Here is a 25,448-nt window from a genome sequence, read left to right as displayed (position 1 = left end):
AGAACTATAATCAGTGCTGCTTTTACTTACAACAGGAGAAGCATCACTAGTGGCTAATGAGGACTCAGATGAACATTAACCTGCAGTCAGAAGGAGAAAGCTTGGAAGAGATCAGACAGACTCTGGCTCAAAATCAACACTTCCAGATTCATCATAATCCTGCAGCCTTAAAGATAAGCAAGTTATGCAATTAATAATGTCACTCTTGGCAGACATGGAGCTGCCAACTGCTATTTTGACGGGATCCTTTTGTGAATTGGGGTGGTTTCTTGCTGTTGCCAATATGCTTACTGCTGTTAGTAAAATGTATTCTCTTTTTCTTGACATTTTATTATGGTATGAGGGGAATATAATAAGGCTTACCTGTAGGTACAGTGAATAGCTCCTAAACTTCCACTGTGTAGGAGATAGTCACACGGCATGCAGCTGGTGATGTCTCTGGCGCATGCGCTTTGAAGTGGCGGCATACTGGTCCATGACTCCCATGCACATGCATGTCATCGTGGCATGGCCAATCAGATGGCCGGAGTACATGAACCCAGAAAGAAGACTGGGTGAAGATGGAAGTCCTGTCAGCGGTGACAGCACGTCATTGGAGAGCTTCGTTCTCATGTAAGTATTTCATAATGTGCTAGGATGCATACTAGCACATTATGCCATTGTCTTGCAGGATTTTTAATTTCTTTTTTAAATGAGGCTTACTACTGCTTTAAGGGCTCATGCACACGGGCATAGAAAAAAATACTCCAAAAATGTTGCATTTTTAATGCACATATACATGCATATTGTGTTTAGCAGAGTATGAGGGCATACAAGTGTAAACTATGCTGAAAAACTTCTCTCTGAATGCATGTTTGGGGTATTTTTTTTTTTTGTTCCTGAACGCTGCTTTAAAATACACCTGCAAATCACACTTTGTGATTTATTTACTAAAGAAAAATCCACTCTGCACTACAAGTGCACTTGGAAGGGCAGTTGCTGTAATTCTGAGGGGAAGATCTGAAATGAGGGGAGGCTCTGCTAATTTTATCATCCAGTCATGTGCAAGCTAAAATGCTGTTTTTTATTTTCCTTGTATGTCCCCCTCCGATCTACAGAGACTGCACTTCTAAGTGCACTTGTAGTGAAAAGTGGAGTTGCCTTTAGTAAATAAACCCCTATCTGAATATATGCATTAGATAACATAGAGAGAGGGAAAAAAAAAAAAACACGCCCCTAGCACCGGTATTTTTCTGCCCATGTGCATGAGGCCAAAATATAATAAAGGGTGATTCACACAGTGACGGTGCATCCATTAGGGGAGCACAGGCACCCCCCCTCGGTGTATAATGGATAGATTCATGCATTGCATGAATCTATCCATGGCCGCGGTCGCCACCCCCTATTCTGGCGCCCGACCCCTTTTTGGATGCCGTGCGCTTGAATTGCAGCAGCGAGGGGTGTTTTGGTGTCACCTGATTGGCTGAAAGGACAGGCTCTACAATTGGACGCCTATCGGGATGAGGGGGGGAGACGCACAGAGAACACAGGAGCTGTCTGATCCACTGCAAGGTCCCACCTTTCATCGCCATCACCTGCCTGCCTGCCTGACCCGCCACCAAGACAGGGTAAGTGCCGGGCAGATGGTGAGTGGACAGGCAGGGGGGTCACAGTGGCACTATTTGATAGGGCACAGTGGCAGCATTTGATTGGCACAGTGGCAGCATGTGATAGGGCACAGTGGCAGCATTTGAAGGGGCAGAGTGGCAGTGTTTGATGGGGCACAGTGACAGTGTTTGATGGGGCACAGTGGCAGCGTTTGATAGGCACAGTGGCAGTGTTTGATGGCACAGTGGCTGCATTTCATGGCACAGTGGCTGCATTTCATGGCACAGTGGCAGTGTTTGATGGCACAGTGGCTGCGTTTGGTTGCACAGTGGCTGCGCTTGATGGGTACAGTGGCTGCGTTTGATGGGAACAGTAGCTGCTATTGATTGGAACAGTGGCTGTGTTTGATGGGCACGGTGGCTGCGTTTGATGGCACACTGGCTGTTTTTAATGGCACAGTGGCTGCGTTTGATGGGCACAGTGGCTGCGTTTGATTGCACAGTGGCTGTGTTTGATGGGCACAGTGGCTGCAATTGATGGGCACAGTGGCTGCGAATGATGGGCACAGTGGCTGAGATTGATGGGCACAGTGAGGCTGCGATTGATAGGCACAATGAAACTCCACTGGATTCACATAAAGTGAAATGTATATCCAACATGGATTGATAACCACGTGCATAAAGTGCTCAAAGACATTCACCCACCTGTGCAACAAAGTGTCTTTTATGATTAAACTGCAATTCCATGTCCAAATACCTCCACTTACACCTTCCTGCCCAGGCCATTTTTCATCTTTCAGCACTGTCACACTTTGAATGACAATTGTGTGGTTATGCAATGTAACCATGTGAATTTTTTTATAATTTTCTTCACACAAATAGAGCTTTCTTTTGGTGGTATTTAATCACTTCTGTTTTTTTTTATTTTTTCCTCATTGAAAAAAAAAAAGTTTCTGTCACTAAATTTTGTAAATAAGTAATTTTTCTCTTTCACTGATGGGCGCTGATGAGGCGGCTTTGATAGGCTGCACTAATGAGGTGGCATTTATGGGCACTGATGAGGTGGCACTTATGGGCAGGCACGAATATGCCACACTTATGGGCACTGATGAGTACTGATAGGTGGCACTTATGGGTGGCACTGGTGGGCACTGTTGGGCACAGATAGGCAGCACTGGTGGGCACAAATGGGTGGCACTGATGGGTGGCACTGATGGGCATTGATGGGTGGCATTGATGGGCAGCAGTGATGGGCATTGATGGGCAGCAGTAAAAACCAGCACTGACTGGCATCACTAATGGCCACTGATTGCTGGCAATTGTGGGCACTGATTGCTGGCAATTGTGGGCACTGGTTGGTACTGATTGATGGCACTGCTAGCACTTAATTGTAATCAGGGCACTGATGATCAGTGCCCTGATTACATACCTAGCGGTCCCCCTGTGAGGAGAGGAGCGCCCATTACCGGCATCTCCATGTTTACATGTGACCGCCTATGATTGAACACAGAAATCACATAGTTAAAGAGATCTGGGTTCCGCCGTGTCCTAAGAACACGGCATGGCAGCGATAGCCATGCTACGTGCCCCGCGGGCGCGAGAACGATCGTTCTGCTCACATGATTTGTAATAAAAACATCTTTGCCATTCTGAAGCTTCCCTCCAACCACTTTGCATATTATTTTATATATACTGTGATTCTGTACTTGCCAAATATGCTCCAGAAATCTCTGTTCACTAAGTCTGGCTGCATCCATTTTAACTGTGGGCAGCTGAAGTTGTTGCCTGTTTACTCTGCGCTTTTTATTGGTCCTCTTATGACTTCATATCAGGGTGACTTAACATACACTAGAAGGTGGGGGCAGTATGAAACTTGCCGCCTTGCAAGCACCTAGGGGGGGTCTATTTACTTGTGGAAATCAAAGGCAAAGGAATTATTTTTACATCATAAAATAACCCACAATACATATTATCCATACTAAAATCACATAACGCTTCAGTACAAAAACTTAAAAGGAATCAAAAAATGTTTTCTAAATTATAGACTAGCGAATACATACATATATTAGGGATGTTTTATCTGCCAAAAGGATCTACTGTTCATTCAGTCCTGAGATTTGCACAGCTCTACTACATAGTACAAGCCTGCCTGGCAGGTGAGGCAACCTGATCTGTCTCTACTACAAGAGGAACTGCAGTCTTATCACATAATTTGTGAAAAAACATCTTTGCCATTCTGAAGCTTCCCTCCAATCACTTTGCATATTATTTTATATATACTGTGATTCTGTACTTGCCAAATATGCTGCAAAAATCTCCCTCCACTCTGGCTGCATCCATTTTAACTGTGGACAGCTGAAGCTGCTGCCCGTTCACTTTCTGGACACAGACACACAGAGGCACACCTCCAGCTCTGCAGCTCTCATTGGCCCTCTCATGACTCAACCCCCCTCCCTTCCTGGAAAACTCTCACAAGAGTGAGAGAGAGCTGTGCATGATGTCATAAGCCTAGGATAATGACCAGACGAGAAACCGGAAGTGGGCTGTATAAGGTATTTACTGGCAGAAAAAAATGTTTTACTATCCAAAGTTAAAACAACAAGGGCAGAACATTTAATAGACGAAAAAATTACTGAAGGTCCGCTTTCAGTTTCACGTTCACTTACAGATCTCCTACCCCCTTTCCCCATCCTACCAGGTGATTGGACAGTGAAAGGACAAGCAGCAGTGGAGAAGGAGAAGACGCCGCCAGCCAGAAGAGCTGCCTGCGATCTAGATGCGGATTTATATATATATATATCATAGGGATGGAGGCAGATGAACCTACCCACTCATTGCCTCATTTAAAGCCCCAAAACTCCCCCTTTCCCTACTTTATTTTCTAAATGGGGTAGGTGCGGGACTGGGGACCGACCGACTGACCAGGTGGGGGGTTACCTGTGACCCGACCAACCTGGGGGGGTGGGGGTAGGTAACGGGTGAATTGTTTGCCCCCCCAAAAAAATATACCACCAGCCGCCGTTGACAAGCAGCAAACTAATAATTATCTCTGTCACTCATGTTTTTTCCCCCTATAAGCATGCTTCTTTCACTGCAACACGTGATCGGCACCTTGTTCTTCTCCCTTCCTCCCTCTTTGAGCTTTGCTGTAAAGGACAGGCTGATATCAAGTCAAATTAACTGCCTTACACCACTTACATAAAAAAATACATTGAGCCTGGGTTCACACCAGTGCGAATTGGATGCGACTTTTTTCACGTCCAATTCGCATGTCAGGAGATTGTGATCTGCTCTCTATAGAGCCGGTTCACACATCTTTTGAGTGGCTGCTGTGAATGGAGACGCACCTGACCCCTGCTGTCAGACGCTCCGTTCCCCAGTGTGAATCCAGCCTAAAGGATAAAGTAATGATTACATAGCTGCATTAATTCCGGTATTTCCTATCTCTCTTGGGTTCAGCTTTACAAATAAGGTCCAGAAAATATTTACATAGCTTTACACATGAGGACACAAAGGGGTTAGCATTATTTTTAAGAGTTTTTTTTCTTTGCACAGAATTGGGTATTTTTTTTTTTCAAATTCCCCTGCAATGTGCAACTTCCCTTGCAAAGTGTACAGCCTATTTGCCTTTAATATATCAGCCCTCTGGTATGCAACACTTTATATCCAAACTTCTCCTGCATCCAAAGAGTGTCTCTTACAACATGACAAAGAAAGATTGCCTTAACTGTATTACTATCACAATTCATACAATGCAGTCTCAACATAACTGGCATACTGAATTAAACTGCAATCCACTTTAAAATATCACCTTATTTGGACCAGCTGGTATATCTAAATTCAAATTTCTTATTGTTTGTGTCACTTAGTGGGGGATTTTCTGTACGTCCTGTCTTGATATGCAATAGGACACTAAGGAGGTCTCTCCAAAGGTAGGCAAATCTGATCTTAAAGGAGAAGTCCAGCCTGAGCATTTTAGTCTGGGCTTCTCCTAAGGGTCACAGGAGTGCAATTCGTTTTGCACTCCTGTGACCTGTTTTCAGCGGAGAGCGGACTAAAGTCCGCTCTCCGCTGACGTCACTGCCATCAGTCAGGGCAGCGCGTCATCATGACTTCCAAGTCGGGATCCGCCAGCTGCCCTGATTGATGGCAGTCTCAGCGAGCCGCTAGGACGCTGAGACAGCCTCTCCCCGCCCCTCCACAGCTCAGTGCTCCAATGAGCGTGGAGAAGCAGAGAGGAAAGATGCTGACTGACCGTCAGCAGCTTTCCTCTCAGGGATCTGTGAGAACCGAGCCATCAGCAATGTTCAGTGGCTCGGTTCGCAGTGCAGAGACGGCAGGGGACAGATGCAGCATCAGTAAGTATGAATCAAATAAAAAAAGAAAACCCATACTTCTCTTTTAAATAGTTATCACTGCAACAATTGTCCCCACTGTAAGATTGCTTCTCTGTTCCTATTTCTGACATTGTCAGATGAGGTTGCTTTAAAGCCCCTTTCACATGGATGGACCGATCGGGTCCGCCTATTCGTTTTTCACTGGACCTTTCAGTTTCCTCTATGAAGCAGCTTTATACTCGCTGACATCTGATCCGATCTTATCTGCTAAAAACACATGGGGATCTGTTCCCCATCCGCCTGGTGGATCGGATGGCAGTTGGGTGTAAACTGATAGGCGGTCCGTTTACAGCCGACTGCCCCATAGAGAAGAGTGGGCTGTGCCTATGTCCATAAGCAGAGTAGACATGGACTAGCCATCCGCCTGCTCAGTGGGAATCAGTGGATAGATCCCCTGATGAGCAGGTGGACTCCAACGGAGCCCGGACCATGTGAAAGGGGCCTTATGGTCTGGTTAAATAGAAAATAAAAAAAGCAATCAGATACAGTACAATAGTGCACAAAACAAGATAATCAAATCAATAAAACCCACTAAACATACACCTTTCTTTCTTGAAATATCTTCTACAGTACTCTGTTACCTGATCAAAACTAGCAGGAATATATCAATTCTTACAGATTAATTTATATTACCTTTGAGAACAGAAATATGTTGCCGTCCTTCCCCATCTGGATGATAGTTCCTAAACTCAATATCATCTGCATCTTTCAGCTCCACCTTGTCATAGCCATACCAGCCAAGAAGTTCATTCATGGTATTTTCAGCAAAGTTCTGAAAAATAATTAAAACATTGTTTTTGCAGTCAGTGACATTGCAAGGTGACTATTCACACATTGATTACATTATTGTTTCATTTACAGCATAAACAGGGGCGGACTGACCATTAGGGCACTCGGGCACTATGCCACTAGGGGGGCCCTATCAGGGTTGCCAGCCTCAGTAAAACCAGGGACAGTATGTAAAAATCTGTGTTTTTTTTTAAATCCCAAGATTATAGCTGCCTCGCCTCTCCAGTACCTTTTTAGTGTGTGTATGTGTATTATGTGTGTATGTATACTATGTGTGTATATTGTGCGTCTGTGTGTGTATACTGTGTATGTATACTGTATGTGTGTGTGTGTGTATACTGAGTGTCCCCATAATCTATTGTCTGGGGGTCCCATATTCTCCTATTGCCCGGGGGCCCCATAATCTCATATTGCCCCGGGCCCCATAATCTCCTATTGCCCGGGGGCCCATAATCTCCTATTGCCCGGGGGCCCCATGAGTTGTCAGTCCGCCCCTGAGCATAAATTATTATTTTATTTATATTAGACTATTTATTTTTGCATTATTATTATACAACAGCTCCCTATGGGCAGAGCAAACAGCATCCTATGAGCAGAAAAGAGTAGTGCAAATATGTTATACAGCATTTATACAATAAAATAATAAATGTACCGCTGCAAATTTCTCAGTGTAAAAGAGTCAATAAATTCAATACTGTGCACCAGGAAAGCCAGTGAACTATAAATAAAGTAAAATGTATATACAATAATTTTTTATAAAATCCAGACAATTAATATATTATGGTTACAAATAAAAATATCCACATCCTTCTTATTAGTAAGGGAAGAGTATAACGCTTGTAATTTTGTTTTTCAATCTGCCTCAACACTCTGTAGATTTCCCTTCACTTCTTGTCCCATAGCCAATGTAGGAAGTGAGAGGTGATCCCTTTAATATAAGGGAATCCCTCGTTTTCACCAGGGTCTCCATAACTAGTGCCCCTGTTGGAAGATTTCCCTTTCATTCCTATTCTGGTGACAGAACATAATTTGGGATTTTGCTTCACCTTATCACCTTTACTCACTTTACTGTGATAACAGTAAACAGGACAAGTAGAGAGGGTAAATCTCCCTAACAGGGGTGCAGACAGCAATAAAAACCTGACAGGTGTACTACATCTTTTTATTGATTTCTTAATGTGATACAAAATATACAAACACAACCATGAACATAAACAGTCTCAGGCACTTAGCCCTCACAGGGGCTTATCAAGGCAGAAGAAATGCAACGTAGGATGCCAATGAGGCTTTAAAGGGGTTGCAAAGGTAAAAAAAAAAAAAAACTAAATAGCTTCCTTTACCTTAGTGCAGTTCTGAGTGAGTGAGTGAGTGAGTGAGTGAGTGAGAGACTTGTAAAGCGCAACACATGCGAACTGAATCGACTCTGGGCGCTGTATCCATTTCATAGGTAAGGAACCCCTTGACCTCAGAAGAGATGGGTTTTAATCTTTCTCCTGAAGGCCAAGTGGTCCGACTCCAGTTGGATGGTGGTTGGTCCTCCTTCACTTACCTCATCCTTCCATTTTGCTTTTAAATGTCCTTATTTCTTCTGAGAAATCCTCACATCCTGTTCTTCTGTCTGTAACTAAGCACAGTAATGCAAGGCTTTCTCCCTGGTGTGGAGTTTCGTGCTCGCCCCCTCCCTGGTGTGGGAAGGGGCAAGCAGGAGAGTCAGGACGCTCTCTACATTGCAGATAGAGAAAGGATTTAAAAGTAAAATTAAAGGATGAGGTAAGTGAAGGAGGACTGCACTAAGTAAGGTAAAGGAAGCTATTTAGGGAAAAAAATGTTTACCTTTATAACCCCTTTAACAACAAACTAAACAGCTGAAGAATAAAAAATATAAAAGGTAGAGTATGGAGTGGGGCTTTAAGTGTGCCAAGATGGAGTCAAACAAAATAAATACATTTCACAAGAATTTGTTTAAAAAATATATAGAAAAAGTTTAATTCACCATCCTTAGATGGAGCTGTTTAAAACAATGAATAGATCACAATTAATTGCAAGTTACAATTTGTTACTATTTCTTTGGTCCAGGGTGTGTGCAGATCCTGGTGGTATATCGTAGAAGAGGCCTCTTCTACGATATACTGCCAGGATCTACACATTGTTTTAAACAGCTCCATCTAAGGATGGTGAATTAAACGTTTTCTATATATTTTTTAAACAAATTTTTGTTAAATGTATTTATTTTGTTTGACTCTATCTTAGCACACTTAAAGCCCAACTCTATACTCTACCTTTTATATTTTTATACGTTGCAGGGGCGGTGCCTTCATGGAGTAATAATTATCTCATGTGTACCCCCACCCCACATATGACATAAACAGCTGAAGAACTTTTTTATATGGCTCATGTAAAATCCAATAAGCCCCATGACACTTGTGAGACAGCCGAGGGTATTAGCAGGGTAATTGGGGGAGCACTAGGCATCCCCTACAGTGGAGGGGTCCACCAGCCATTTAGCCCACACTCTGTTAAATTTCCATAAAACAGCCTTTATGTGAGTATGTAACCTTAGCAAAGCATTATTAACCTGCTGCTTCCAAAAGGAAATGGGGGGGGGGGTGTTTTTTCCAGCATAGTGTGATGGATTTCCTAGTATAGAACAGCAGTAGACCAATCATAGTTCTTTCTGCCACTCAGAACTAAATCTTCTACTAGGCCCAACAGGCACAGCCACAGGCACAGCCCTTGGGGATAAAGTACCTGCAGCCAAGTTAATTACTGAGATTACATGTGACCATCACAAGACGGACAAAACCAAAAAATGTGAATAAAGTCACCTGGATTATGATCACATCACCAGCACTCCAGAGAGTGAGATGGCCCCATGGTGTGTAAACGATAGGGGGTGAGATAGGCCTGTGTAGCATTTTAAATTGTATGAAGCGGTCACATAGGTATACCAAGATTTTAAACGGAAAGCCCCAGACATCCTCCCAGTCTTTGGAGTTCAACTCGGGAGCATCAAGAGTCCAACTCGGTAGCATCAAAAGACCAATTGCTCGGGAGAGGGCACACAGAGAAGGTTTGCATAGAGGGTTGAGGTGGGCTTTTCCAAACACTCAAAACTCAGGACCCTTTCGAGGTCCAAGGACACCAGCTGTGCTCCACCAGGGGTAAATTGACTCCTGAAAGCATGGGACAACTGCAATTATCGAAATAAATGTGAGGGAGGGACATTGTGATGCAAGACTTTCAGGATGGGTGAGGCTGGACGTCATTCAACCCAGAAGTGGGGCAGCAGCTATTGGTCTCAATAGACTTTCTTCAGGGGACGGTGCCAAGGAGATGGTAAGTATTGCAGTGAAAACTACATTTTTTTTTTACAGGGCTGTGGGGAATTTAAAATGTGATTCAATTAAGAAGTAAAGACTGGATTTTGAAAGAGACTGATGAAGGTTCCTACCGATAAATTTAACGTCTACCCCCTTTATTGCATGACTGTTATCAAAACATGTCAAAATTGCAGCCCCTAGGTTCATTAGATCTATACTTGTTAATTTTGATACATCAACACAAAACCTCCAAAATGTGTTATCTCATTCACACATTTGTTACAGATTGGAAACATTTTTGGCTCCCATCACCAGTCATATAATCAAAGATGGCTGACAAGGTCACCCATTAGAAATCTGCAATGTCAGTGATTAAAAGACACTGCAGATTCTTATTGGACCACAAGAGTAATTCTTGGATGCAATCCATATTGATTTCCCAAAGCAGAATAACACTGGCCTATAAAGAGAAAAGTCTCGGCCATGTGGTGGTCTCCATAGTTTAAAAATAAATCTATTTAGCTCATCGGGAAATGCACTTTTATATCATCTAGACAATAAATAAATAAAAAAGTGTATTTTTTTTAAGTGGTTTAAACAATATAATTCAAACTGAGCACCACACAGAAAGAGGCTTTTCAGGGGTCTGTCAAAATATTTGTTGCCGTTTTTTAGAATTCAGCTTTTCTTATGTAATGCAATCTTTCATCACACAATATGCTTAACTCAGGCTTAGTGTTTCATAAACTCCTAGGAGAGCCATAAATATTTAACCACATATGTATCTCATTTACCAAGTAAATAATCCTAAAACATTATGTGAATTAATCCTATAGTTTGCAGCACGTTGCACTGTACTTTGAGAAGTGTGCCTTACCGTTACCGGCGATCTAGAAAACACATGAGGGATGTGTCTAGACACACATTCAAATCTTTCCCTTGGTGCAAAGTTTGAAACCAATCACCAGGGTCTCTTTTACATTTCACCTCTAGTGCTGACAGAAATATGTATTTTGTTCTTAGAAATTTTCCTTTAAATCCATCCTGCATAACAAGGGCGCCATTTACAAATCATGCTGATCTGATGAATCCTTAAAAGTTGAATTGTAAGCGCAGATACACTTCCCGCCCAGACACGGTGACCCATTAATAGGGTCTCTACGCCTGGAGGGCAGGATAAGTGTGTGACAACTGTGATTGGCTGTCAAAGTGGTGAGATGATCGGGAGACGATCATTAGTGGGGACCACGAGCTGTCTTTAACAACTCAGTCCCCATGCTGGGAGCACACAGTGAGCGTGCTCTAAGCACAGAAACATCAGCCACTTAGTGAAGCTTATGTGCAGCTTGGGGGCATTAAAGCCCACTCTTTTGCCATATATGTGGTTTGTAGTTGGTAACAGGTTAAGCCCAAGAATAAAAAAATGAATTTATTGCAGTTTACCAGTCCTCAGATGCGGTGGCTGTATTCGTTTTTTATTTTTTTACGGTACATTCAAGAAAACCTGTTGACCTTGCCAGGAATCTAGTGATCTCGCAACTTTCTGTGCAATAAACTGAAATCTCAAGCACTGCTATCAGCCATACCCAGTTCTCTTCTGTGAACTACAAAACAGCCCCAAAGTTTTGGCAGAGGGGAGGGGGAGATGTTTGTAATGCAAATCAGTTGTGTAGGGTGACATTGCTGCTCCTCCAAAGACACAGTACAGTGGGTGAGTGTTGTCACCATAGGACTCGAAGTATGGTATTGGCCAGTTTACCAGGTGAAAATAAGGAGAAAAAAAGTCTTAACAAATGAAAACTAATCAGCCATTAAATCTAAGCACTAAGCACATATCTGCAATATTGTATATTTTTATTATTGGATTTAGATACACTAATAATAAGCCTTAGTAGCCTCTGTTGCTGCAAGCACTGTGGGGTAATTAAATCTTACAGCAGAAAGTTTTTTTAGTCCAGCAGCTCGGTTTATGCTGCTCCCTCTTCCCAGAAAGTGCCCTCTAATTTCTAGAGTAACAACAGAGTGAGTGCTCAGGAGGAGGGGAGAGAGCAGAGGGCTGAGAATGGACATGAATCGCTCCACTGCTTTTCTTGCGATATTTGAGAATGAATTCCTCCACATTGCCTGCAGCTACAAAAGTCAATGAGGGCTTTCCCTAAAAGAGAAGTTTGGGATTTAAAAAAAAAAAAACATTTATACTCCACCTAGGTGGATGCAGCACCTAACTGATGCTGCATCTACGCCTGGTAGCTCTGCATTGAGAACTGAGCAATCAAACACAGCTGATCGCTTAGTTCTCCCCCTTCGCTCTGAGCATAGAGCTGTGAATGTCAGTCAGCGGCTCTCTGCTCTCCCCGTCAGTGCTCACTTGGGTGCTGGGCTGTGGAGGGCGTGGTTCTAGGGCTCTTGACGGATCGCTGAGTGACTGAGCCAGGTTCCAGTCCAGGCTTTTGGGCAGATCCCAACCTTATGATCAGGGTCTTTCCTGAGCCTGGACTGGCTGAGCCTTCTGCTGGCTGAAAACTGGTCACAAGAGTGCAGAAAGAACTGCACTCCTGTGTTCCATAGGAGAAGTATGGCCAAAAAAGCTTTGCCATACGTTATCTTTTCAAAAGAATAAGAGCAACAAGTAATCTCATTTCAGATAAACCAACAATAAAGGTGTGTAATATGAAGAGAAAAAAAAATTCTGTTACAATAGAGTGCTGTCATCTTCAGTGAGTTTTCCTCTTTTACAAGAAAAGAGAGCTGCCCTGTTAGAAGAGGAACTTGATATGACATACCATGTATACTGTATGTGACCTTCTAGGTGGCACAGTGCTATTCATACTGTATGCAGGGTGGTGGCAGTATCATCCCTGACAAAGTCAAATTAAACTTAATCTGTCAAACATTTGTCTTTGTATAATAATAATAATAATAATAATAATAATACAAAATGGCTAATTAGGCCAAATTTGGACATTTTCACTTAGAGGCGTACTCACTTTTGTTGCCAGCGGTTTAGACACTAATGGCTGTGTGTTGAGTTATTTTGAGGGGGCACAAAATGTACACTGTTATACAAGTTGTGCACTACTACATTGCAGCAAAGTGTTATTTCTTCAGTGTTGTCAAATGAAAAGATATAATGAAATATTTACAAAAATGTGAGCGGTGTACTCACCTAGGTGAGAAATCAGGAAATAGGGGGATGCACAGAGTAATAATAAGAATACAGAATAAGAATAAAAGGTATTGACATTTTATAGATTGTATATTGCTTATGTTCTTTGGGATCTCCATAATAGGAATGCTGCTGCATAGAAATATTGCACAGAGGTTTTGTTAAATGCTAATGATTTTGAAAGTTTTTGTGAATAAAGCCATAACCATTTTAATCACTATATTCACTTAAATATTGACAATGGGCCAGGACAAGTCTGATATTACATATAAATGCACTTCAGTAGGACTCAATTTTAATTGTTGTTTTAACTGCAGTTGAAAAAATAGAAAATAGAGTAGAAACCACTACCATGGCCATTGTAGGGCTTAAAGTTGTACTAAACTCAAAAACAAAAATGTATTAAATTGCAGCTGTTACATGTGGTTGCCCATTTTAGATACATTTTTTCAGCTTTTTCCCTTTATTTTCTCCTGAAAGAGGGCTTTCACACTGGAGCGGTGCGCTAGCAGGACGGTAAATAAAAGTCCTGCTGGTCACATCTTTGGAGCGGTGAAGGAGCTCCCGTCCCCCACCGCTGCTGCCCATTGAAATCAATGGGACAGTACGGCTATACCGCTTCAGCAGCGCATTGTGGGCGGTTTTAACCCTTTCTCAGCCGCTAGCGGGGGTTAAATGCACTCCGCTAGTGGCCGAAATGCGCCCATAGCGTCGGTGATAAAAATAGCGGCGTTTTACCGCCGACGATATGGGTGGCTCAGTGTGAAAGGGGTCTAAAGGTTTATAAGACATTTGTGTGCAATAGTGTTATCCATAATGTTATTTTCTACAATCAATTAAAGCGGAGGTCCACCCGATTTTTTTTTTAAAAGCCAGCAGCTACAAATACTGCAGCTGCTGACTTTGAAAAAATGGACACTTACCTGTCCAGCGCACCCGCGATGTCAGCAGACAAGGCTGAGCAATTGCTTGTCCCTCGGCTGCTTCCGCCGCCATCCTCAGTGAGGGAATTAGGAAGTGAAGCGTTGCGGTTTCACTGCCCGATTCCCTACTGCGCATGCGCGAGTATCGCAGTGCGCCGTCACTGGTCCCTGCTCTCTCCTGGGAACAGTATTTCCCAGAAGACAGCGGGGGGGTGACGTGAAGGGGCTGGACTCCCGCGGGAGTCAGAACCCGGAAGTGGTGCAAATACCTGAAATACCAAATACCCCCTCTCCCTTGAAAGGTGCCAAATGTGACACCGGAGGGGGGGAGGGATCCAAAAAGCGGAGGTTCACTTTTTGTGTGAACCTCTGCTTTAACTGTGAATCCCAATAAAGATGTTACAATCTTTCTAGATAATATGTACACTTGTTTGTTCCTATATGCTATCCTAGCCAAAGATTGGGTTGAATTGAAGCAAGTTAATTAAGCTGTAGTTTAATGATAACATTTAACTGTGAATATTGCCTGAAGAGGGATCATTAAAGCTTATAATTTATGTAAGGAGTATATGCAGTATATATTATTTTATAAAAAAAAATGTAATGCTATAAATAACATTTGTCTGCTGTTTAATACAAAACAACCTACAGTAAACCTAAAGGCAAATTTATTTTATTTACACTTTGGATAGAGTTAGGCCCCTTTCACACTTGTGCGACCTGAAAGTCATGCTATTTTGCCACCACTTTGCAGCAATTTTTGCCGTGACTTTGATTGCGACTTTAAGCAATGCCTGTGTAAACATGAGGACTATGGACTTCGAATCGCATCAAAGTCGGACCGAAGTAGTGTAGAGACTACTTTGAAGTCTTTGAGAATTGAAATCGCACAGGTATGAATGGTACTCATTGGAAAACATGAGGCATGACTTGCCATGTGACTTTGCAGTCTCAAGTCACACAAGTGTGAAAGGGGCCTTGGGAAATCATAGCAGATTTGTTTTTTGCCATCTGTGTCCCATTGCAGGGATTTCCCTTTACTTCCTGTCCCATAGCCAAACAGGAAGTGAGAGGAAATCCCTGCAAATTAAGGGAATCCCTTGGGGACCCCCAGGTCAACAAAACTAGTGTCCTCATTGGAAGATTTACCCTCTATTACTTTTCTAGGGACAGCCCAAAATGTGGAATTTACTTTCAATGACAATGGTAACCAGGACAAATAGAGAGAATAAATCACCCTAACAGGGGCACAGACAGAAAACAAAAAACGGGAAGTGTTCTAATTCCTCTCTCTTCATCTAAAACTAAAAAAAAATAAAAAATGTGATCCGGCACTTCTAGGTAGGGGGCACGTTGACACAGCATAAGTCGATCAGCGGGTGCCAGCCAATAGATGTCCACTGGCACCCGCTGATCGTTGGGCAGAGACACAGAACAGAGCTTTGCCTATGTAGACAAGACATTTCCATTTTGACAGGGGAAAGTGATGGATTCTGTGTTCCTGTAAGGCAGGGAATAAAATCCAGTACTTCCCTTAGTAAAAGCAGCACACATAGTAAACACAAACACTGGTTAGGCACACTGTTAACTCTTTGATCACCTTAGATGTTTAACCCCTTCCCAGTAAGTGTCATTAGTATAGTAACAGTGTATATTTTTAGCACTGATCACTCTATTAGTGTCACTGGTTTGCACAAAGTGTCAGTTAGTGTCAGAATTTCTGCCGCAATATCGCAGTCCTGCTATAAGTCGCTAATCACAGCCATTATTAGTATATACATATTTTCCAGTTTATTTACCATAGTTTGCAGACGCTATAACTTTTGCACAAAACCAGTTAATTTATATACACTTATTGGGATTTTTTTAACCAAAAATATGCAGGAAAATACATATTGGCCTAAATTTATAAAGAAATTCGATTTTTTTAAAAGGACCTGTTTTATAGCAGAAAGTAAAAAATATTGTTTTTTATTTTCAAAATTGTCGGTCTTTTTTTGTTTTTAAAAAAAAACAGTGGTGATCAAATACCACTAAATGAAAGCTATATTTGTTGGGGGAAATTTACATAAATTTGATTTGGGCACAGTGTTGCTTGACCATGCAATTGTCAGTTAAAATAACGCAGTGCCGTATCGCAAAAAAACGTTCATGAACGGGGGTAAACCCTCCGGAGGTGGTTAAAAAATAATCTAGCAAAAATGTGCCTGCTAGTTGTGCATGTCTGTATGTCAATATATTTATTGGCTTTTGGTTTATTTATTTTTTTATTTGTTTGATAAATTTGTAAGTTTATAAACTGATGGTCTAATGTTATGTTTTTTTTTAATTATTAGGTTTACACAATCTTTTAAAATGTTTGGAAAGCCAACACTTCTTGGTTAATGTAGGGAAGGGTTATAACCCTAGTTAGGTAATTGTTTACTGTCTGTATACTGTTGAGGAGAGTTATCTTAATATCCTGTCCAAGAAATGCAACAGGAAAAATACAGAAAAACTCCTAAAGTGAGAAAAAAAATTCCTCCTAGATAACTGTCACTGGAAAACAGCTGTCCCTATTTTCCCTTACCTTTTGTTCTGTTGGCAACATTTTGGATTCCCCCCTCACTTTCTGTTTCAAGGGCAATGGTGACCAGGCCCGATAGAGAGGTGAATTTCCCTAAATGGGACACAGACAGCAATAAAAACTTGACAAAGGGTCTAAACATAATAAATGTATAAAAATTAACTCTACACAGTGCTGGATTAAACTCTGTGGAGGCCTCTAGGCCAGGGGTAGGCAACCTGGGGCCCTCCAGCTGTTGTGGAACTATATTTTCCATGAGGCATTGCAAGTCTGGCAGTTACAATTACTTCCAGAGGCATGATGGGACTTGCAGTTCTGCAACAGCTTGAGGACCCCAGGTTGCCTACCCCTGCTCTAGGCAGTCGAAACTCTGGGGCCCCTTGACAGGTTTCCGGAGGTTTCTCTTGCATGTGCTCTATTTGAATAACATTGAACTAAGTAGTGTGCACATTGGCTACCAGATGGAGAAGACCATCACTACTATACATTACACATATGTAGGTTGTACCAAAATTGTTTACAAACTGACAACTGAAAGAACATGAGATTGTAAGAAACAAGCTGTAATGTGAACCTGATGTCTATGGTTTATGTACTTTAACCCCTTCAGCTCAGGAAGGTTTACCCCCCTTCATGACCAGGTCATTTTTTGTGATACGGCACTGCACTCTTTTAACTGACACTGTACCCAAATAAAAAGTATGTCCTTTTTTCCCCACAAATAGAGCTTTCTTTTTGAGATATTAAAGATATTTGAGATATTATTTCTATATAAACAAAAAAAGACCTATAAAACATATCCAATAAAAAATATATATAAAAAAATGTTTTTTCTTCATCAGGTCAATATGTATTCTGCTACATATTTTTTGTAAAAAAAATCCTAATAAGCGTATAATGATTGGTTTGCGCAAACGTTATAGCATGTGAAAACTATGGAATATTGTTCCTTATATTTTCTCTTTCTTCTTTTTTTACTAGTAATGGTAGCAATCAGAGACTTATAGCGGGACTGCGATATTGTGGCAGACAAATCAGACACCTAAATTACACTTTTTGGGGACCAGTGACACTAATACAGTGATCAGTGCTAAAAATATACACTGCCACTGTACTATTGACATGGGCAGGGAAGGGGTTAATATCAGGGGCGATCAAAGGGTTACATGTGTCCCTAGAGGGTTCTTCCTAACTGCACGGGATGATTTAACTGTGGGAAGACAGAGATCTGTGTCCCTACTAGAAGAATGACGACCTGCCTTGTTTACATAGGCAGATCGCCGTTTGCCTGTCTCACGAACGATTGGCAGGTCCTGGAGGGCATCACCTCCGTCAGACCCGCTGATTGGCTCCCACTGTGTCCAATCACAGCGGGAGTGGGTCGGCGGTGGCACACACACGCTCCAGACCCAGAAGTGTCAGATCATGTACTAGGTACATGATCTGGCACAGAGCCACTGCCCTGCCGCAGTATATGTGTGTGGGGCGGTCGATAAGCGGTTAGGTTGTTATTTGGTACATTACATTAACTGATTCAGGTAAGCCCTGTAACAGTCTTACTGCTACAGGGTGGCACATGTGGATCACATATGCATATATGCGATCTGATACTTGTGGATAGGGGGTGCGCATTCGCGCCACCGGTGGCCTGCTGCCGCTGTGATTATACACAGTTTGAGTTGATCTGCGATCATGAGGAAAGACACAGAACGGTGGTCTGCCTAAGTAAACAAGGTAGATTGCCATTCTGACAGGAATGAAAGGCTGGAATTTGTGTCCCTGCAAAGCAGACCAATCAATATACGCTTATTAGGAAAAAAAATACCAAATATATGTAGCCAGGGCTTTTTTTCAGGGGGAACTTGGGGGAACTCAGTTCCACCACCTCTGGCTCAGACCCTTTGGTGCCTGCTCACCACAATCACTTGTAAACACAGAAACCAGACTTCTGTGTTTACAAGTGACAACTCTGCACTCTGTGTGTAACCCCTTGAACTCTGCACTCTGTATGTAATACAATCCTGGTATTTAATGCCCCTTTAAGACCCTTCTACTGTTTTTGAAATCTGAACAGGGTCGTGGTTGAGTTCCTGCACCTATTTTCTGAGAAAAAAAGCTCTGTATGTAGCAGAATACAAATTGGCCTAAATTAATGAAGAAATACAATTTTAAATTTTCAAATTTCTTTTTTTTTTCAATTTTTGTTATTGGGTATGTTTTATAGCAGAAAGTAAAAAATATATTTTTTTCTCAAAATTGGCAGTCTTTTTTTGTTTAAAGAGCAAAAAAAATTAAATGCAGAGGTGATCAAATACCACCAAAAGAAAGGTCTATTTGTGCAGCAAAAAAAAAAACAATACATTTTGTTTAGGTACAGTGTTACATGACCGCTCAATTGTCAGTTAAAGTAACACAGTGCCATATTGCAAAAAATGGCCTGGTCATGAATGGGAGTAAAATTTTGGAGGTCAAGCAGTTAATACAGTATTATTTTCTATAGAATATTTAATGTAAAATTTTAATTTCTTTGAGTTGATTCATTTTTGTTATCTTTTTTAAACAAATTAAGAAAGCTTCATTGTAATTTTTTTTTCAAGATCAAATGAATATAATTTTGATCCATTGTATTAGGTCCCTTAAAATGCATGGGGCCCATAGGCTGGTGCCTATTCTGCCTATTTTGTAATCTGGCACTGTCTATACACTCCCTTTAACTTTGCTTACTCTATTAATATTTCACTGTATATATGTTGCTCTACCTCACACTGCCATTATAGTACAGTCACTTTTTTTGTCTTAAACAGTGACTCTCCTATAGTCTGTCTCTGCTATAGTCTGCCTCTGCTATAGTCTGTCTCTGCTATTATACCAGTCACTCCTTGGCACACATGCAGCCTCTGTCTGACAATTTATGTGCCAACAATGAGTGTGCAGATCTGCAGGAGAACACTTTTCCAAATGGATAAAACTTATAGTGTCTGTTAAACAGGAAATCTTTTTTTTTATTTACAGTCAACTGTTTTCTGTGTATTTAGGTACAAATTAGCGTTCACCATCCAAAAATGAATGGAAATAAAAAGCTTGTAAAGCCGTCTTGGAATTTTAAGCACAGTTACGCGCAGAGCGATCCAAGTCATTTTGGTTGGCAGTGCTTCTGTATATCTAATGTTTTGTGGTAACCATTGTTTGATAACTCTCACATACTTTTCTGGCAATCAGATAATGGTAAGATTATTAAAATTTTGGTCAGAATGAAAAAAAATAAGTAGAACATTTCAATGCGGTAAATATTTTTTTTACCCGATGGTAAATTATATACTAAAGTATAAGTACAGATTTCCAACTACCAGTCCATTGATCTCTAACATTTCTATGCATTCTTACAGCAAATATGAAGACTATAAGAAGAGTACATATACAGTTTATATATATATATATATATATATATATATATATATATATATATATATATAAAATAATATTTTATATTACAATTATATATATATATATATATATATATACACATACACACAACATATATACATACATATATTGTATTTGTAAACAAATAACTCCATGGTCACAGATTCATGGGGGATGGGGTTTACATGCCACCCAGACATTGGCATATTATAAGATAAACTGGTGATAAATCTACCTGTATGCAGGGGGTTAAGCACTGGTTACACCCTTTTCCCCACCTGGGGCACATTTTACAGCTGAACTCCAGGCACACAAACTTTTGTTATATTCCTAAATAAGTACAAAGGATATACTGTAGATCTACTTTGTGTGCACCAAATGCCTTTGCAAACCTAGACATTACCTTGTACATAGGCGTGTGCAGGGGGTGTGCAATAGGCGAAGGCAGTGGTCTCCAAACTGCGGTCCAGGGGCCAGATGCGGCCCCTTGCTTGCTTTTATCAGGCCCTTGGGGCATTTCATCCACTAATAACAACATTAATTTCCCCCCACACACACACACACTGAGACCATTGAGGGGGCACAATTCCCCACAATTACACCAACAATGGAGCACAATTCCTCCCAATGACACCAACAATTGGGCAAATGGACACCAATGATGGGGTACAATTCCTACCACTGACACCAAGGATGGGGCACAACTCCTCCCACTGATGTTGGGCCCCTTTCTACTCCCAATGGCCACAGTCCAGCCCCCCTAATGTCTTAGAGACAGTAAACTGGCCCCCTGTTTGGAAAGTTTGGAGACCCCTGGGCTAAGGTGACCAGATTTTTTAAATGAAATCCGGGGACATATTTTTTCTTTACTAGTAATGGTGGCAATCAGCGACTCTCTGCCCGTTGCGGCCCGCCTCACAGTCTATCAAGTCTCACTCTCTGGGCCCCCCAGATACTACTGGGTGGAATTCGGAGGAACATCCCTCCGCCAGGGAAGGCAAGGAGATAAACAGGCAGGCGGCTGGCCGGAACTTGAGCCAAGGCAGAAGAACACGCGAGCGGAGCTGAATGGGCATGAACCCAAAACTGAAGAAATATTTCCTCCGCTCCGACCAGCAAATGATCATCAGAAAGGGGCACAGATAATGGAAAAAAATACACTCCCTAAGCTAGTAGGAGCGGTGGAGTGGGGGTGTGCAATTCAGATATTTTTTATTTTTTATTCTGCACTGACTGTCTTTGAAATTGCCCCAGCCCCTGTTCAAATCCAATCCGGGGACAAAACCGGGGATAGACCTGGTCCAGGGTCAGTGTCCTCAATCCGGGGACTGTCCCCTGAAGTGCATGCGCAGCTCAGTATACAGTCTCTGCATGATTCTGTGCTAGGATGAAGTAACTCCTATGCCCATGTGTAGAAGTTACATCATTCAGGCTGAGACAATCAAGAGGTCGAAGACTCAAGCCGCGTACACACGATCATTTTTAATGTCCTAGAAAAAACTACGTTTTTTCCGACGTGATTCTTGTCAAGCCTGCCTTGCATACACACGATCATGAAAAAAAAATTATCGAGCAAAGCGTGGTGACGTACAACACGTACGACGGCACTATAAAAGGAAAGTTCCATTCGGATGGCGCCACTCTTTGGGCTGCTTTTGCTGGTTTCGTGTTAGTAAAAGTTTAGTGAGAGATGATTCGCGCTTTTCAGTCTTTGTGCTTTTCAGTCTGTAATGCCGCGTACACACGGACGTTTTTCGGCATGAAAAAAATAGAAATTTTTTCATCATGAAAAAAAACGAAGTTTTTCCAACTTCATCATTAAAAACGACGTTGCCCACACACCATCGTTTTGGAAAAATGATGAACAAAGCGCAGTGACGTACAAAACGTACTAAGTTCTATTCGCCTTTGGGCTGCTTTTAGCTGATTCCTTGTTAGCAAAAGACGATTTGCACTTTTTTGTCTGTTACAGCGTGATGAAGGTGCTTACTCCATTATAAATAGTAGTTTTACCTGAACGAGCGCTCCCGTCTCATAACTTGCTTCTGGGCATGCGCGGGTTTAAAACGTCGTTCTTGCCCACACACAATAATTTTTTACAATGCGAAAAACTAAATTTTAAAAAACGACATTAAAAAATGCAGCATGTTTGAATTTTTTTTTTGTCGTTTTTCAGAAGCCGAAAAACAATGTGAAGCCCACACACGATCATTTTAAATGACATTTTAAAAAATGTTGTTTTTTTTCATGCCGAAAAACGACCGTGTGTACGCGGCATTACAGCGTGACGAATGTGCTATCTCTATTACAAACGCTAGTTTTACCAGAACGAGTGCTCCCGTCTCATAACTTGCTTCTGAGCATGCGCGTTTTTTTCCCGTCGTTAAAGCCTACACACGACCGTTTTTCACGATGTGAGAATTGACGAGAAAAATTAGAGCATGTTCTAAATTTTTAATGCCCATTTTTCACGTCGTAAAAAATGCTCTGGAGCCTACACACGATCGTTTTTTTTAATGACCATTTAAAAAAATGAAATTTTCACGTCATGAAAAACGGTCGTTTGTATGTGGCTTCGGAATCTGGAAGAAGACTGGGAGAAGATGGCAGCGCCGGCAACAGAGGTGCGTTGACGTCACAGTGCTGAAGAACTTGTTTTGCCAGGTAAGTCTGCCTAAATATGCTTAGAATACTTGCGCAATATGACGAAAACCTCCTGGGGGCCCAACATTTTGAATTTACTTTGGCAGTTTACTGGAATTTTTTAGATTTCCCTTGATTTCTATTTAAGCAAATGTGTTTGTTTACCATCCCACGATCATACCTCGGCCATACCCCTGAGGCCCTGCAGGTAGCAGTGGTAATTTTAGAACTGCAACTGAGGACACTAGCAACATTTTCTACTTGGTGAGTACAGCCATACAAGCCACATGCTGCATGTATGGCCATATGCACTGATCAAAATGCAGAAAATTCATCCTGCACTGTAGGCATTTACTTCAGTTCTACTTTAAATGTAGTTGCATTTTGCAAATGAAAAGAGCTGTTATTTTCTGATTTTAACTGGTTCAGGACATCCTTCTTGTGTGGTCCTATTCACCAAACCTTTATACAAATATAACCACAGGGAAATACATGGCAAGCAAAATAAGACCTTTCTGGAACAAAGCTTTTCAGTGAAAGCCTTACTTTTTAAAAAAAAAAGCATTTTTGATGCTAATTCAAAGACATATTCATCAAATAAAAAAGCTCAATTAAAAGATCTGTTTTCATTGGATATGTGATGCCATTGCAGGTTTAATGTGACTCCTCATTACTGTGAAGTCCTGATACTACTAACTTCCAGGCTGTATGATGCCCTGCATTACACTGCCCCCCAGTGTCTTGGCTTTTAAAAACATGCTTCCTGGTGCTTCAGAGAGTGTCATTATCATGCTGATAAACTAGTGAAGCCGATTGAAAAATGCCCACGCGTTGTGCTTGGCATCTCCAGATGCTGCCAAAACAACACTCTTCTGCTAGGATGAGTAAGGAGACCTTGCTGCAAAAAGATCTCCCTCCTTTAAAAATATTGTTACAAATACCAACAGTACCCAAGCCCACCCACATACACCCTTCCTTACGACCAGGGCTGCTGTTAGAAATCACAGGGGCCCCGTACAGCCTACCTGGCAGGGCCCCCCAATATATCAAGACCATACTTTCACTTAAAATATTCTAAAATCATTATTTTGTATTTGTTTTTTTACATAAAAAAAAATATGTTCACAGTGACAAGGGATCAGAAGCGGGCAGAACAGGAAGGAGAATCAGTTACATGAACGATGCCCTGTGTCTCTCCCTGCAGCAGCTGAAAGCCGGCAGGAGGGGGAGAAACTGTCTTTCAGCTGCTGCAGAGAGCCGCACAGGGCATCCTTCTGTAACCACCCCTCTGCCGAACCACACTCATTCCCCCTGCTGTTTGGGGCCCCCTGTGTGCCCAGGCCCCCTACAGGAGGGCTGGTGGTCCCCCCTATCAGCGGCCCTGCTTACGACAGCTAGGTCACAGTGACAGGAAGAGGTTCCTTTCTTCTCCACCCACAAGCCAAGGCTCAGGTAGTGGGAAGAATTTAAGTTCTTTTACACTAAGAATTCAAAAATATTTTCAGGACAAAAAGCTCAGTGGGTGGGGGGTGTCATAGTACTCACAGGATGCTTTGCTGGATCTTCGCTTTAAAGTAGAGCTCAAGATTTTTTTTTTAATAAAGTAGCTGAACCAAAAAATATGTATAATCACATATTCTTACATTTGACTGGAGTTCTACTTTTAGGATCAGAATTAGTATGATTGAGAAGAAAGTGATATATCCCCATTCCCCACATATGCTCACATCTGACTTTTTCTTCTTATGCATATTAGTTACATAGTTGCATAGTTAGTCTGGTTGAAACAAGACTCAAATCCATCCAATTCAACCAATAGAAGGTAGAAAAAAATATACAATCCTATATATACAATCCTATACCCACAGTTGATCCAGAGGAAGTCTAAAAAAAACAATAAAGCATGATCCAATTTTCTCCAGCAGGGGAAAAAGTCCTTCCTGATCCCCCAAGAGGCAATCAGATTTTCCCTGGATCAACTTTACTTATAAATTATGTGTGTCTAGGAAAGAATCCAGGCCTTTCTTAAAACAATCTACTGAGCTGGCCAGAACCACCTCTGGAGGGAGTCTATTCCACATTTTCACAGCTTTTATGCCCTGTACACAAGCTCGGGATTTCCGACGGGAAAAGGTCAGTCGGGAATGCCGACGGGAAAAAAGAGAGCTGGTTCTCTTTTTTTTGCCGGCGGGTTTGGCAGTTTTCCCATCGGAAAAACTGCGAGGGAACATAAACACGGCCGGGATTCCCGGCCAAAAGCTCCCCTCGCAGTTTTCCCATCGGAAAACCCGGTCGTGTGTACGGGGCATTACTGTAAACAGAGCTTTCCATATTTGGATGAAATCTCTTTTCCTCCAGATGTAAACAGTGCCCCTTGTCCTCTGTGATGACCTTAAAGTGGATAATTCAACACCAAGTTCACTATATGGACCCCTTATATATTTGTACATGTTGATCATATACCCCCCCCCCCCCTTAATCTCCTCTTTCAAGAGAGAATACATTTAGTTTCTCTAATCTTTCCTCATAGCTGAGTTCCTCCATGCCTCTTATCAGTTTGGTTGCCCTTCTCTGGACTTTCTCCAGTTCCCGAAAACCTTTTTGTGAACTGGAGCCCAAAACTGAACTGCATATT

At 41.8% G+C, this 25,448-nt stretch overlaps 1 protein-coding gene across 2 annotated transcripts in view; it reads right to left on the bottom strand.

Moving 5' to 3' along the window:
* Positions 1–25,448, bottom strand: part of LOC120937182 (sine oculis binding protein homolog) — a 227,935-nt gene that overhangs the window by 160,191 nt on the left and 42,296 nt on the right. Inside the window, exons 2-3 of one of the 2 annotated variants that reach the window (XM_040350193.1) lie at positions 16,751–16,840; positions 6,617–6,755 (exon numbers count right to left, since the gene is read on the bottom strand). In XM_040350193.1, the coding sequence (XP_040206127.1) occupies positions 6,617–6,755; positions 16,751–16,840 (229 nt within the window). The remainder of the gene's footprint in view (positions 1–6,616; positions 6,756–16,750; positions 16,841–25,448) is intronic. The other variant, XM_040350194.1, reaches the window with a different exon arrangement.

Source organism: Rana temporaria, chromosome 4, assembly GCF_905171775.1.
Source record: "Rana temporaria chromosome 4, aRanTem1.1, whole genome shotgun sequence".
In the NCBI taxonomy this organism is placed as follows: domain Eukaryota; kingdom Metazoa; phylum Chordata; class Amphibia; order Anura; family Ranidae; genus Rana; species Rana temporaria.
Note: the sequence above shows the minus strand (reverse complement) of the source record. Positions and strands in the feature narration are given on the sequence as shown.